The sequence below is a fragment of the Pseudonaja textilis genome, chromosome 1, assembly GCF_049901715.1.
Source record: "Pseudonaja textilis isolate UNSWEBS1 chromosome 1, rPseTex1.2, whole genome shotgun sequence".
Lineage (NCBI taxonomy): Eukaryota > Metazoa > Chordata > Lepidosauria > Squamata > Elapidae > Pseudonaja > Pseudonaja textilis.
In genome coordinates, this window is record NC_141990.1 from 10,599,704 (window position 1) to 10,616,077 (window position 16,374).

General features: G+C 41.2%; 1 protein-coding gene and 1 long non-coding RNA gene across 3 annotated transcripts in view; one reads left to right on the forward strand and one right to left on the reverse strand.

Annotated features, from left to right (window-relative positions):
* Positions 1-3,673, reverse strand: part of NF1 (neurofibromin 1) — a 207,901-nt gene extending 204,228 nt beyond the window's left edge. For both annotated transcript variants that reach the window (XM_026710278.2, XM_026710277.2), the window contains exon 1: positions 3,225-3,673. In XM_026710278.2, the coding sequence (XP_026566063.1) occupies positions 3,225-3,284 (60 nt within the window). In that variant the 5' untranslated portion in view covers positions 3,285-3,673. The remainder of the gene's footprint in view (positions 1-3,224) is intronic.
* Positions 3,674-3,714: 41 nt separating this feature from the next.
* Positions 3,715-16,099, forward strand: LOC113442606 (uncharacterized). The gene is made up of 3 exons (XR_015740935.1): positions 3,715-3,951; positions 11,836-12,044; positions 15,707-16,099. It is a non-coding gene; the product is annotated as an uncharacterized LOC113442606 (long non-coding RNA).
* The last annotated feature ends 275 nt before the right edge of the window (positions 16,100-16,374 follow it).

Here is a 16,374-nt window from a genome sequence, read left to right on the forward strand (position 1 = left end):
TCGAAGAGGGGAACAATCTAAGCACCTGTTTTCCTTCCAAGGCAGTTTTTAGTTTTCCCAATCAGAGACCCAGAAAAGTTTCCTGCATCTCTCCCAAAAGTAACAAAGACCAAGCACTTTCAATATTTCTTAAAAGAAAAGTAACTACAAAATAAGTTGACTGAAAAATAGTTCCCCAGTTCTCTTATAGGCTAACAATATCACTCCTGATATTGTTAGGATCACTCCTTTCTAAATCTTTAAAAGTTATTTTAAAAACCCTCTCTTGTGACAGGTGGGGGAAATTCTTCAATCTCCCCCGTTTAAAGGACCCTAAAGGACCCCTAGAATGGTTAAGCAATAGACAACTTGTTTCTTCCAATCTCACTATAGACAGTTTGTATTTTATTCTTCTTCATACAAGGGAACCCTATCGAGATGCTACAAGAATGGAGTTCAAACATATCCACAATTATAACTTTATTCCACAGAGAATTCCTGCATCCTATAAGTAAATAGTGGCAGCAACGTCTTTTCCCATGTTATCTATGGAAACTCCAAATTTGACCAACAACAGGATTATATGTTCTTAACCCACCAAATTTAAGACAGATTATATTTACTTTCTTAATACATTCCCTATAATGAGAGTCCAGAAGAATCTTCAACTTTTTATCCCAGACAAATATAAGTGGTCCTCAACTTCTGACCACAGTTTAATACAAAATTTGTTGCTAAGCAAGACAGTTAAGTGAGGTTTGCTCCATTAAGTGAATCACTGCGTTAAGTTAGTATCGCAGTTGTTAAATGAATCTGGCTTCCCCATTGACTTTGCTTGTCAGAAGGTGTTTAAATGACGCCTGGGGCACTTGCAACTATCATAAACATGAGTAAGTTGTCAAGTGTTTGAATTTTGCTCATGTGACCAATGCTGCAACAATGGTAAGTGTGAAAAACTGTCATGTCACTTTTTTCAATGCCACTGTAACTTGAAGCAAGCCTCAGCAAACTGTTGTTAAATCAAGGACTGCCTGTACTCTTCATTGTGAGGAGGGGAGGAGGAAGAGAAGGAGGAACAACCACCATCACAACAAAAGTACAAGAAACTATATTACATCCAGGTATTTTTCCATCTCCCTCAAAAGAAATGCATTCAATATGTGTTTGGCTTTCCCACACAAAGACTCATTTTGAGAAACCCCTTTCTGTGGAATTCAGCAACCACCTATTCCAGACTATTTAAAAAAAATAGTTCAAGTGGCATTGGGAGACTTAAAGTAACTAACATTCTTAAGATTTTCAACAAAGCTTTCCTCTCTAAACTCTTCCTCATAGAGAGGAACTGTAGAACATCACTTAGCTACCCACAGGCCATCTCAAAACTTCATGGAGAAAAAACTGACAGATCATTTGCTTTCTTCTGTGTCATCCCAGGCATCCTTCAATAATGACAGCATGCTATCAATAAAAAAGAGAGGAGTGGGATCATTGCTTTAGATTTAAGACCCCCTGCAATCCACATTTTAATAGCCTGACTATAACTTTGATTTAAATTGTTTAATAATATCCTAACATGATTTATGTTGCTTATTTAGTATCCATGACTATCACTAAGTGTTGTAGCTAATGTATTATGACGAATATATATTTTACAATGACTATAATGATCTATCACTATTGTTTTATGTACACTGAGAGTTTATGCACCGTGTGTGTCTGATCACACTTGACTAATAAAGAATTCTAATTCTCATGAAAGAATGGCATATTCCTATATAACTAAAACATATACAATATCTATTTCTGCCCACAGGAGATGAAGAAACTATCACATATGTAAAGTCATCACATAAATTGGCTAATTTAATGCTAACTAGAAAAGAACCAAAAATATATATTTCAGCTCTTTTTGCCTCTATTCAAACTTAATGGGTTTTTTTTTTGTCCTGTTGAGGTGAACTCCACCCATTTTGGCCATGCCATTACTGTATACAGAATCACAGAAAAACAGAGTTGGAAGGGGCCTTGGAGGTCTTCTAGTCCAACCCCCTCCCTGCTCAGGCAGGAAACCCTATACCATTTCAGACAAATGGTTGTCCAATCTATTCTTAAAAACCTCCAATGTTGGAGTATCCACAACTTTTGGAGGCAAGTCGTTCCACTAATTAATTGTTCTGTCAGAAAATTTCTCCTTAGTTCTAAGTCGCTTCTCTCCTTTCCTCAAAAGAAAATGAAATATTCCAGCAGCCTTCTCCAAACTTGAATGCTGCCATTCCTGTGCAATTTGGGTGCAGGGTGGGTACAGCTTTCTCTCAACCTGTTGCCTCTAATCAACTGAACATCGGAGTGCAGATAGTCCTCGACTTACAACTGTTTGCTTAGTGACCAAAGTTACAATGGCTCTGAAGAAAGTGACTTATGACCATTTTTCACACATGACCATTGCAGTATCCCCCCTCCCCCATGGTAAGGTGATCAGAATTCAGCTGCTTGGCAACCAACTCATATTTATGACCTTTGATGTATCCCAGGGTCATGCAATCCCCTTTTGTGACCTCTTGACCAGCAAACTCAAGGGGGGACGGGGAGCCAAATTCACTGAACAACTGCATTACTAATTCAACAACTGCAGAGATTCACTGAACGAGGGAGTCAAGGAAGGTCATAAAAATAGGACAACCATCACTAAACAAACCCCTCCCTCAGCAACAGAAATGTGTGGCTCAATTTCGCTCAATTTCGCCCATTCGAGGACTACCTGTCGTACCTAACCAGTCTGCAGAACTCCGGCTTAGGAAGTCCTGCTTCCATCCTACTAATAATCCCCATCAAAATTACACTTTAAAGAGCCCTCTCTATTTTACACCCTCCTCCCTGGCGTGAAAGTCGGCCCCACTTTCCTCCCACAAGAGCCCGCAAGGGGTGAAAGAACACACCCACACGGAGGCCTTCCACCCCCCTCTCCTCCTCCCCGCCCAGCTCCTTCCTACCACTCTCAAGCCAAGAAGCCCGGCTGGGCTCGTCCTCACCAGAGCTGGCCTGCAAGCTATCCATCCTTCGGCCGCTTCCCAGCCCAGGGAGCTGAAAGCACCGCTCCGGCTGAGGAAAGGACGAAAGGCGGCGACCCCCGTCCTCGCACCCTCTTCTTACCAAGCCTCCCCCGAGCTTCTTTCTTCTCCCTCCCCGCCTCTCCAGAGAAGCCCATTTGCCCTGAGGGCCGCTCCTCACAGCCCAGGCCAGTTTACCTGCTCGTCGAAGCGGTTCACTACAGCCTGCACCCATTCCACCGGCTTGTGGGCCGCCATCTCCCGCCGCCCGCCAGGCCGAGGGGGAGACGGGGACAAGAAGGGTCCGGCGCCCCCTTCCCTTCGGCTCAGTGCAGCCACCGAGCTCTCAGCTCCCCTCCTCCTCCTTCTCAGCCATCAAAGCCCACCGGCCACCATGACACCACACCGGAAGCGGGAAACCGAGTCCGCCCCCAACACCAGCCCGGGCCGCCAGAGGGGAGAGACAAGTGGGAAGGGGTGGAAGGGAAGGGGGGGGGGGAAAGAGACGAAAAAAGCAAAAGCGCATGCGTGAGGAGCTCGGCCAAAAAAAAAAAAAAAAAAGAGAAGAGAGGGGACGGGCAGACGTGAGGCCAGGCGCACGCGCGCCGGTGCACGAAGGCTAAGGAAACCCTCGGCCAGCAACGCGCATGAGCGGGAGGGGAGGAGTGGCGCTTGCGCAACGGGCTAGGAAAAAGGCGGAGCCAGGTTCGCGGCATGCCCGCGGGTAGTACGGCATCAGCTCGAGGAAAGTGTAAGAACTGCGCGTGTGCAACAAACTAAGACGAGACCCGGAAGAGAAGGAAATGCGGAGAAAAGCCAATGAACTGCGCGCGCCGGGGAAGGCGATGACAGCCAGTGCGCACGCGTTGACTCGCTCGTAAGGCAGCCAGGTGTAGAAGTACTGCGCACGCGCAAAAGTAAAGCGGTATCTTCCAGGTGTTAACAAACCCGGAATTATTAAATTACTTAACTCATATTTCAGCAGAAATGAAATAACGTTGGGGGGGAAATTATTTAAGCTGCTCTGACGGTTCTAGGATAAATAAAAGATACATCAAATATAAAATGCGTGTTATGGTTATATCTTTATTAAACCAGTTCTAGGACAAAACTGAAAATGTCTACATTTTCTTAAGCATTTTCGCAGTTAAAAGAGTAAAAAAATGGTTTTGGAATGGATTTTGCATTTTATTACTGCCTTAAAATAATGCAGTAGCTTCCAAAACCTGGTTAACAGCAAAAAAAAAAAAAGTTCAGATGATTCAAATACTAATCCACAGGTCATGAAGGCTGCTTTATCATGGGCTATGTTTCAATCAGATGATTTAGAAGAAAACAAGGATCCTTGGAAATTTATGTTATGTTGACCTTGTGGTATTTCGCACTTCATTTGTGGGTTTTGGTTTTGTTTTGTTTTGTTTTGTTTGTGGAATAGAAGGTAGCAGATACTCCACTGAGTACTGAAATTGCTTTGCACTGCATCCAAATCTCCATTGTTACATCAGATATTTTCCTCCTTCCTCATGTTCCAATTTGCTTACCATTTTGCCTGCCCCAGTTCCCAAAAACTCAAAAGGTTGCATAATATACAGATGGGTGATGTAGGTGCTGCAAGTCACAAAAAGTTATGCCTGTTGATAAATTTTATTAATTAGAAAAGATGCTATGAGGTTCCTGATGTTTCACTATCAAACTAATTTGGATCTCCAATTATAACAAATATATCTATGTAATTTTTTGAACACAACGATGAAGAGCATTGCAACTGCCTTCTTCATATACATATTTCCTAATCCAACCTACAACCGTGAAATTTCCTAATGGTTTCTCAGCCAAATGTTAGTCAGGTCCAACTCTGATTAGATTTTGACCTCTGAAGTTTATCCCTTATCAACTCCGCCTTAGATGGAACTGTATCCTAATAACCAACTATTACTTGTTTTATGCAGAGATGGGAACTCTTCCCATTTACATCCACAAACAGAATTTAAAGCTGAAACTGAACATTTATGTTAAAGTCCTTCCAAATGCCTAGTTTTAGAATTGGCAGTCATTCCAATTTCAAAACTAGCACCCTTAATCTTGATATTTCTGTCAATTTAGCAGCAAATTTCTGTAGTGACTTTGTCCACTAGAGGTCACCAAAACTTTTTTCACCCTGGAAATAATGAGGAAGAAATGGGGGGAGGGTGTCTTTTATCTGTTTAAAAGGACTGAAATGCTGAATTTTAAAAACTTCATGTTATTCATCCTTCTGCTCTGAGGCAACCTTATTGCTTAATGCAAATGTGTATCCCATCTTTCTAAATCTAAGCCATGAATTGCAACTGGATTGTATTGTAGAAATTGCCATTAAAATTTTTAAATATAAAGCTGAGTAGCAGACTAAAAGGAGAACTGTTCTCCATGAAAATTTGTTCCTTTTCATTTATGGATTCATATCCAGAGATAGATAAAAATAAAGAAATAAAAAGGAACAAAAAATACATTACATTGAGGTAAAAAAAATCGAGGTAACAAGCATATGCAATATTATTTTTGATCCTTGCTTTATACAATGTTTTGGCATACTCTGTTGTGTGAACTCAAAATGGCTGCCAACTTGGATCTTTTTAATCCAGATGATTTAACCAATAAGAAATCTAAATATAAGTCTCAAACTTTCTCCAATTAGCTGCTGGAAAACAATCTGGAGAATACCATGAATAGCCAGGACAACAAATTGATTATCAAACAAATCAATCTGGACTTCTTACTTGAGGCATAAATAATTAAGTTCATATTTTGAATTCATGACAGATAATCCTCGATTTGCAACCACAATTGAGCCCAAAATTCCTGTTGCTATGTGAGACATTTGTTAGGTGAGTTTGTTCCATTTTACAACTTTTCTTGCCACAGTTGTTAAGTGAATTACTGCAGTTGTCAAGTTAGTAACATGTTGTTAAGTGAATCTGGCTTCCCCGTTGACTTTGCTTGACCCCAGGACACTGTAACTATCATAAATACAAGTTACTTGCCCAAGCATCTGAATTTTGACAACATGACAATGGGGATGCTGTAATAGTCATAAGTATGAAAAATGTCATAAGTTGCTTTTTTCAGTGCCGTAACTTTGGTCACTAAATGAACTATTGTAAGTCGAGGACTTTTCCCTCTGAGAAAACTGGAAGGAAAGAGAATGGGAGAACGAGCAGCAGCAAAGTGGATTGACTCATAGAAGGGAATATTGTAGTTCGGAGGTGAAATGATGGCTTGGTGTTCTCTGAGCTTAGTGGTTTTCTTGCAGATATTTCATTACCAAATTAGGTAACATCATCATTACACACAGTGAGGAGACCTGAAGAACCAGACCAGAAATAGATCATACTGGAGAATGTCTGTCTAATCAGTGGTTCTCAACCTTGGCAACTTCAAGATGTTTAACATTTCAAATCATGGTATTACCTACTCTGTATTTCAGCATTGATGCTACAACTCATGTTCTTCAAAAAAAGTATAACTGCAGAGATGTTTCTGTTCCTATCATTATTTCCACTATGAATCAAATGGAATACAGTATAATATAATGTAAAATAATGTAATGTAATTTAAAGAGCTACCTGATGTAGTGGTTTGGGGCACCAGCTTAGAATACAGAAAACTGAGGCATGAAAGCAGTAGGTAACTTTGGCAGGTCACCAGAGGTGGTATTCAACAGGTTCTGACCAGTTCTGGAGAACCAATAGCGGAAATTTTGAATAGTTCGGCGAACCGGTAATGGAAATTTTGAATAGTTTGGAGAACCGGTGGTGGAAATTTTGAGTAGTTCAGAGAACCGGTAGCGGAAATTTTGAGTAGTTCGGAATATCCCCTCTGACTAGCCCCACCCTCATCTATTCTCTGCTTTCCGAGTCCCAGCTGATCGGCTGGGTCTTCTTTTGTTGCCCTGTACAGAACAGAGCTGGAAAGCAGGTTAGTGGTGGGGAGGGAATGGGGATTTTACAGTATCCTTCCCCCGCCATGCCCAATAAGCCATGCCTGCCAAGCCAAGCTACACCCACGAAGCCACACCCTCCAAGTCACGCCCACAGAACTGGTAGTAAAAAAAAATTGAATCCCACCCCTGCAGGTCACTCTCCCTTAGGCCTTCAGAAAAAGAGTAGGGCAAATCACTTCTGAAATTGTACTAATAAAATTGCAAGGCTTCATGTAAATCCTCAAGAGTCAAAACTTACTAAAAGCCCTCCTCCAAATATATATGCCCGCCTCCCTCAAATGCATTGTAACCTGAGAGTACGTGGTTTGTTAGGATTAGGATAGGAAAACATTTGTATATGTGTCAATGTGGATCCTATATTATTACAACTATTCATTTAAGTGACCATTCAAAGTTACAAAGGCCCTGAAAAAAGTGACTTATGACCATTTGCACATTTACAACTGCTGGTCAAGTGATCACAATTTGGCAACAGTGTCTTGGGGTCGTGTGATCCCCTTTTGCGAACTTCTGACAAGCAAACTCAATGGGGAAGCCAAATTCAATGAGCAACTGTGTTAACTTAATAACTGCAATGATTCACTTAAAGAGCATGACAACCAGTTCATAATATGAGACTGTCTTGCTTAGCAATGGAAATTTTAAGCTCAATTGTGATCATGAGTTCAGTACTACCAGTACATTCATCATGATTCAGGTTCAGGTTAAGAACAATTACAGGTGGGAAAGAATTTGGAAACCAGACAGGTTGTATGATTAAGAACCTTGTGACTTACAATACAATCAGAAAAGAGCTGGAAGAGTTGTTTGAGGTTTTCTAATCCAATCCTTGCTCAAGCAGGAAACCTGTACCATTTCAGATTTTAAAAACTTGTCCAGTCGCCTCTTAAAAACTTCCAGCGTGAATTACCCACAACTTCTGATGGCAAGTTGTTCCACTGGTTAATTGTTCTCATTGTTAGGATGTTTCTCCTTCATTCCAGGTTGCTTTACTCCTTGATTAGTTTCCATCCATTGTTTCTTTTCTTGCCTTCTGGTGCTTTGGAAAATAAGTTGACCCCCTCCTCTTTGTGGCAACCTCTTAAATACTAGAATACTGCTATCATATCCTCTCCCCGGCCCAGTGCTTCTTCTCTCTAGATCAGCCAAACCCATTCTATGGACTTGAACATTCCATAATGATGAAGTTGATTCGTTGTGTATTCACATTACGATAAATAACGCTGTGATGATACGTCATGTGACGACATGAGTTTGACACCCCTGGTTTAGAAGATTAAAGTATCAGGTAACAAACATGGAAAACAAATTTTTACATTTTCAGTCACAAATTGACTTCCGTGGACCTTACTTCATACTTAAGTGGTCAGTAGGCAGGGTGTGCATAAGTGCACTAACGTGCCTATCGTCCCTGTCATTGTACTTTTGTTCTCTTATTCTTGTTCTCGACGAATTCCAATAAATAAATAAATAAAATGGTTGCCCTAGACTTCAAAACTCTGGTGAGATGTGGCCCATTCTGGACTGAATGGACAATGGGGTTTCCTGCACAGCTAATGCCTGCCCAATGGAAGCTACTTTGGCTGTGTTTGCCATACTAATAGACAGGTAGTCCTTGACTTATGACTACAACTGAGTTCAAAATATGTTGCTAAGTGAGACATTTACTGAACTTTTGCCCCATTCTACACCCTTTCTTGCCACATTTGTTAAGTAAAACACTGTAGTTATTAAATTAGTTGCACGGTTGTTAAGTGTGTCTGGCTTCCGCATTGTCTTTGTTTGTCAGAAGGTTTTAAGAGGGAAATTGCATGGATAATGCAACCCTCACAAATATGAACCAGTGGCTGAGCATGTGAATTTTGACCTGGTGGCCATGGGGATGCTTGCAACGGTCATAAGGGTGATAAGTCACTTTTTTCATTGTAACTTCAAATGGTCACTAAACAAATCGTTGTAAGTTGAGGACTACCTGTAGCCAACAACAACAACAACACACACACATACACACACGTACACAATGACCACCCACCCACCCAGTACAGCCTTCACTGATCTGTTGAAAGTTGTGTGAATACAACTGGCAACTTGCAGCTGTATTTGTGTCCACAGTAGCCTCTTTTCCCTCCTACTTTTTCTCACCAAACCTGTCTTTGGCATTTTTATATACTTCCAGACTCGATCCCACATTGCATTCCATACATTCTACTGGAGGCTATGGCTGACTCTCTGCCAAGCAGGTTGCGAAGTCCAGACAGATCAGAGTCTGACTGTTTGCTCTGAAAATCAAAACATAAAATAACCGTCACAGGATTCAAGGTTTCTTAAGCAAGAACAACGTCCCATAAACACAGAGCTTGTTTTTCCACAAATTCTCAATCTTGTTAACTTAGCACCCTAGAAAAGGTGTACAGAGTTTACTTTTTAGCATCTCCTGTTTTAACTGCCTCAGTTTTCACATTGACATCAGTTGTTATTCATCAGAGACGTTAGCAGGGTGAAGCGGGATACAGCTGCCAGCATCTTACACACTTACATTTAAATGGTTATTGCAAACAGAAAAGTTTTTATTGCTCCATCACAGACTGAGGGTTTTCTTTGAAGTCCTTGCAAGGTTTTGCAATGTGAAATATCTTGCATATTTTTCCAAATACGTGCTTGTGTGCATGCATGTGCACATAAGGCTGCGGGTGTGGCTTTGTCAATATATATTTATATGTCTATGTGCATGTATAATTTCTGCGATAGAGAAATTATAGAATCTGTGGCCTCCCAAATGTTCTTTCTCCATGGAACCTATTGATTAAAAAAATTTCTACAGTGATCTTCACTTTTTCTTCTTTTCTTATTCTAAGCCTGCCTGCCTGCCTGCCTGCTTGCCTTTACTTGCAAGCTTTTGTGAACCTGATCCCAGGTTTGTAAAACCGTAGCCCAAACAAACCTAGATAAGGAATCATGGGCCAATAATTATGGAAAATGTACAGATAGTCCTTGACTTATGACCACAATTGAGCCCAAAATTTCTGTTGGTGAGACATTTGTTAAGTGAATTTTGCCCCATTTTATGACCTTTCTTGCCACTGCTGTTACGTGAATCACTACAATTGACAAATTCGTAACACAGTTGTTCAGTAAATCTGGCTTCCCCGTTAATTTTGCTTGTCAAAAGGTTGCAAAAGGTGGATGATGTGACCTTGGAACACAGCAACGGTCATAAGTATGAACCAGTTGCCAAGCATCTGAGTTTTGATCTCCTGATCATGGGGATGCTGCAAAGGTTATAAGTGTGAAAAATGGTCATCAAGTCACTTTTTTCAGTGCTGTTGTAAATGAACTGTTGTGTAAGATGAGTACTATCTATACTTAGCTCTTCAGAACAGTTGCAGTAACAGCAGCTGAAATGGTGTCACATTAGCCCGTCTTCCCATTGCAAAGAACAGAGAATGGGCTAGAAAGAAAGACTTTTCAGATAGCTTGTGCAGTGGGAGGTTTCAAATAGCAACATTATCTAGGTTAGGTACATTCAGCCGACACACTCCACAGAACTCACCCTTAAAGGACTTTGAATTCTGGTGCATCTTCTTCTAAACTTATTTTTGCTAACTTTGAAGGCCTGGCACCTTCAATTTACCAAAATATCAAAACAACAACTGATCTAACTCTGGCTAGGTCTCTGTGTTTCCATAGTGAATCATTGCTATTTTTTTCTTGGTATAGTCTGCCAGAACAACAATAAAAATAAAAATAAAAACATTTTGTTTTATTATATCATTGGTTGGAAAATAGCAGTCCTACTTCAATGGGGCAGGAAAGTGTCCTAAAACTCAACTATAACGGTAAGAACTGAGCACAGTATATTAATTCTCCCATATTTGGACCCACTAACTAACACAATAGGCTTGGATCCCTTATAGGAGAAGGTCTCCAAAACTTGGAAGCTTGATAACTCATGGACTGGCTGGGGAATTCTGGGTGTTGAAGTCCACAAGTCTTAAAGTTACCAACTTTGGAGACCCCTGCGTTATAGTATATAGGTAATCTAGAGATTCTCAGTCATCCAAGTCATGGTTGTCCCAAAAGTGCTTTTTCAGGAGGCAACTGGACTTTCTTATTTTTTTCTTTGAAGACATTTCGCTTCTTATCCAAGAAGCTTCTTCAGCTCTTGACAGGATATCCTTCCATTCCCACTATCCAGTCAGAGCTGAAGAAGCTTCTTGGATGAGAAGCAAAACATCTTCAAAGAAAAAAACAAGAAAGTCCAGTTGCCTCCTGAAAAAGCACCTCTGGGGACAGTGTAGGTAGTCCTCAACTTACAACCAAAACTGGGACCAGAATTTACATTGCTGTGGAAGGTAACAGTTGTTAAGTGACTTGTGCCCAATTTTACAACTGTTTTTCCTAGACTAGTTAACCAAATTAACTGCACTTAAATAAATCATGTGGTCATTAAGTGCATCCAATTTCCCCCATTGATGTTCTTCGGAAGCTGACTTGCAAGGTTGCAAATGATGACACGTGACCCCAAAGGGCATTGCAACTCTTGTAGATGCATGTCACTTGCCATGCAACCAGATTTTGACCACATGACTATGGCGATGCTGTAACAATCATAATGCAAGGATCGGTTCTACGTCACACTTTTTCAGGGATATTGTAACTTTGAACAATCACTAAATGGATGTCTGTAAGTCAAGGATTCGTTTATGTCAAGTCACCCTTCGCATAACTTCACACTGAACAAAATTCTCCTTGCTTGTATCATGCAACATTGCACAAGTATGTCATCTGATACATTCTTCTTTTCTTCTTTCCTTGTTTGTCTGAAATTAGACTGAAGGTGATAAACAAGACACAGACACTTTTCTCGTAGTCCATCCAGTTTGCATAAAAGACTTTCAGCTGTCCTTTGGCGACATTCTTCTGACATCAGCTATGATGTCACTCTGGATCCAGTTATGCAAAATTTGAGCCAATAAGCACACCTTGGAATATTGAGAGCACTTGTGGCTACGCTTTCCATATATCACTACTGAGTCATTGTGAGTGAATGGGGCGGCTATATAAATTTCATTTATAAATAAATAAAAAATAAAATGGCTGCCATGATACCAGTGCAAGGTTCAAAAAATGGTTGCCAGAATGAGCAGGGCCAGGGGGACAAAAAAAACATTGAACAGGAAATAAACTGGGGAGGTGACACCCCGTCATTCAGTCTAAACCTCTAGGGTATACAATACTGAATACAGCGGTAACTCAGTACTCATCATTAATAGGTTCTGGGAGGTGCAATAAATACCAAAAACAATAAGTACCAAACAATTTTTCCCCCAATAAGGAATAATGTTGTGAGTCACAAGGCAGCCAACATCAACAAGTTCTAGCTTGTGCATTGAGTATCAAACAAATGATGAGGATCGGGACAAAACGTTTGCATCAAAATGCACTGAGTTCCAAATTCAGTGAGTTTCAAAGCAGTTGAGCACCAAGGTTCCATTGTATTTGTAGTTCAGGGTTGAACGCAGAGTTTTTGATACTCTGATCTTAGTTGTTTGCCCTGGTGTAGCAGTTAAGATACAGTATTTCAGGCAAACTCTGTCCACAGCCTGGAGTTCGATCCTGACTGGGCTCAAGGTTGACTTGGCCTTCCATTTTTCTGAGGTCAGTAAAATGAGGGCCCAAATTGTTGGGGGCAATATGCTGACACTGTACACTGCCCAGAGAGCATTGTAAAGAATTGGAATTGTATGTAAGTTTAAATGCTATTGCTATTGCTTACAAATGTTTCATGACCCAAGTGGGTAACATCATCAGTGCCATTGATGGTGCACTGATCATTACGATTGAGTAAATTTGCCTCCATGGATCATGAAACATCTGTACAAGCAGCCAAACTCAGAGAGCACCAGGGACTCCATATTTCTAGAATATTATCTAATATAGGGGTGACAAACTCGATTTCATTGAGGGCCACATCAGGGGTGTGTTTGAACTTGGGGGTGGAGGGTGAGGGAGGCGGTGGCCAGCTCAACATCACTCATGTCGAGGGCATCTGTTATGGCCCGAGCACACTGCCAGCGAAAACGGGCTCCCGAGCTCCGTTTTCACTGGCAGAAGTACTGCGGGCCGATCCTTCGCTGTTTACAGGGTGGCCCCGCAAGCCATATCCAAGCACCACGTGGGCCGGATCCAGCCCTTGAGTTTCACACCCCTGATCTAATCCCCCAGCTAACTTCTTTCTTTTCTTTTTCTAAGTGAACACATTTCAAAATCCTCTTTTTGTTTTGTACAATGCCAGGAACATCTGTATGGGTTTATGACCATGATAGGACATATCTTTCTTTTTTTTAAACAGGATGCCAGGTTTTGCTCTTTTTTTAAAAATTAAAAGTCCAGGTAGTCCTCAACTTAAAAACCATTTGTTTAATGATCATTCAAAGTTGAACAATAGGGAAAAAAATTAAAACCAGCCCCTTGCACCTGAGGCAGTTGCAACATTCCCCATGGGTCATATCAGAGGTGGGATTCAGCAGGTTCTGACTAGTTCTGGAGAACCGGTAGCGGAAATTTTGAGTAGTTTGGAGAAGCAGCAAATACCACCTCTGACTGGAGATTTTACAGTATCCTTCCCCTGCTACGTCCACCAGTCCACGCCCACAGAACCGTGAATAAAAAAAAAATTGAATCCCACCACTGGGTAATGTGGTCAAAATTCGGGCCCTTGGCAACTGGCATGTATTTACAATGATTGCAGCATCCTGGGGACACGTGATTGCCATTGTGACCTTCCCTGCCAGCTTTCAAACAAGCAAAATCAACGGGGGAAGCCGGATTGTTTTAATAAGCATATGATTCAGTGGTGGGATTAAAAAAAAATTACTACTGGTTTTATGAGCGTGGCTTGGTGGCCAATGGTGTGGCTTGGTGGGCATGGCAGGGTGGGCATGGCTTGGTGGGCATGGCAGGGGAAGGATACTTCAAAATCCCCATTGCCTCCCCATCCCACTAACCTGCTTTCCAGCTCTGTTCTCCTGTGCAGGGCAACCAAAGAAGACCCAGCTGATCTGCTGGGACTCAATGGGAGGCAGAGAATAGATGGGGGAGGGGCCAGTCAGAGGTGGTATTCCAAACTACTCAAAATTTCCGCTACTGGTTCTCCAAAACTGGTCAGAACCTGCTGAATACCACCTCTGGTATGATTCGCTTTTTAAAAAATGCAAGGATTCACTTAACAACTGGGCAGAAAAAGATATAAAACAAGGTGCAACCCATGTAATAACCACCTTGCTTAGCAACAAAAATTCCACTTAGAATAGAATAGAACAACTTCCACTTAGAATAGAATAGAATAATAGAGTTGGAAGGGACATTGGAGGTCTTCTAGTCCAACCTCCTGCTTAGGCAGGAAACCCTACACCACTTCAGACAAATGGTTATCTCTTCTTAAAAACTTCCAAGTCGTTCTTCCACTTCCAAATGTGGTCATAAGTTAAGGACTATCTGTACCTTAAAACTACTGTATGTAGTACCAAAGATGGCATATGTCACCATACAGTATTACCGACACAGATATAGATGATCATTTTCAACATTTCTGTATGCGTATGTCTATTAGTGGGAGATCCAATGTGATTTATTGGGGAAGGTGCTTGGCTAAAAGGATGGAGACCCAGATTCCAAGTTTTTTTTTTTCCTTTGGCACAGAAGGCCTCTGGGTGACCTTGGTTCAGGGTTCCTCTTTCTCAAGCAACTGAAAAACAAACTCCTTGTTGAATTTTGATGTCTTCCCCATGTGAATTATGCAAGTGGAATGCAAACATGCAGGTGTTGCAACTAAGTGGGACAAAAGCTAAGAAAAATTAATCAATGGAATAGCTTACCTCTAGAAGTTGTAAATACATCACTGGAGGTTTTCAAGAAGAGACTGGACAGCCATTTGTCCCAAATGGAATAGGGCAGGGGTGTCAAATTCATGTCATCATGGCAGCATCACGTGACATATCAGGACTTTCCCTCCCTTTGCTAAACTGGGCATAGGCGTGGCCAGTGTGTGACACATCTGGCCCATAGAATAGAATAGAATAGAATAGAATAGAATAGAATAGAATAGAATAGAATAGAATAGAATAGAATAGAATAGAATAACAGAGTTGGAAGGGACCTTGAAGGTCTTCTAATCCAACCCCCTGCTTAGGTAGGAAACCCTACACCACTTCAGACAAATGGTTATCCAATCTCTTCTTAAAAACTTTCAGTGTTAGAGCATTCACAGCTTCTGAGGCAACTTGTTCCACTGATTAATTGTTCTGTCAGGAAATTTCTCTTTAGTTTTAGGTTGCTTCTCTCAATTAGTTTCCTTTCATTGCTTCTTGTCCTGCCTTCAGGTGCTTTGGAGAATAGATTGACTCACTCTTCTTTGTGGCAGCCCCTGAGATACTGGAACACTGCTATCATGTTACCCCTAGTCTCTTCTTTTCATTAAACTAGACATACCCAGTTCCTGCAACTGTTCTTCATATGTTTTAGCCTCCAGTCCCCTAATCATCTTTGTTGTTCTTCTCTGCACTCTTTCCAGCATTACAATGATATGGCTAAAGGATATCGCAGCCGCATAGACTTCTTACTTTTTAAAAAATGTAATTTGCATTCAAGTGCTTAACCCTTAGCCTAAAAATCTTGTTTTGTCCCGGATTTCTTATTGCAGATAATAGAACCTCTATTACAGGGAAGAAGAATATAGAATACAGAATAACAGAGTTGGAAGGGACCTTGGAGGTCTTCCAGTCCAACCCCCTGCTCAAACAGCAAATCCTACACCAGTCTGGACCAGTCTCTACTTGAAAACCTCTAGTGATAGAGCACCCACAACTTCTGGAGACAAGTTGTTCCACTGATTGTTCTGACTGTCGGGAAATTCCTCCTAACTTCCAGGTTGGATCTCTCTCTAACAAGCTTCCACCCGTTGTTTATTGTCCTGCCTTCAGGTGTTCTGGAGAATTGGTCAACCCCCTCTTCTTTTTGGCGGCTCCTCAAATATTGGATGGCTGCTATCTTGTCATCTCTCATGGTTCTCTTTGTTAGACAAGACATATTCAGTTCCTGCAACTGTTTATTGTATGTTTTAGCCTCCGGTCCCCTAATCATTTAAATAATTTTTAGAAACCTCAGGATTCACAAAAAAGGGAAACATTTGGTTCTTCCTCTTCCAATGCATTCTGAACAAAACAAAAGGGTGAGTACCCACATATGCACATACTATGCACATGCACAAAATGAGGAAGTTGCCAATTGTATGAATTGCCAACAAAAAATGTGATAGGGTATAATGGGTTTGCTTAACTACCTCAACGTTCACATGAATGCAGAAAAAGG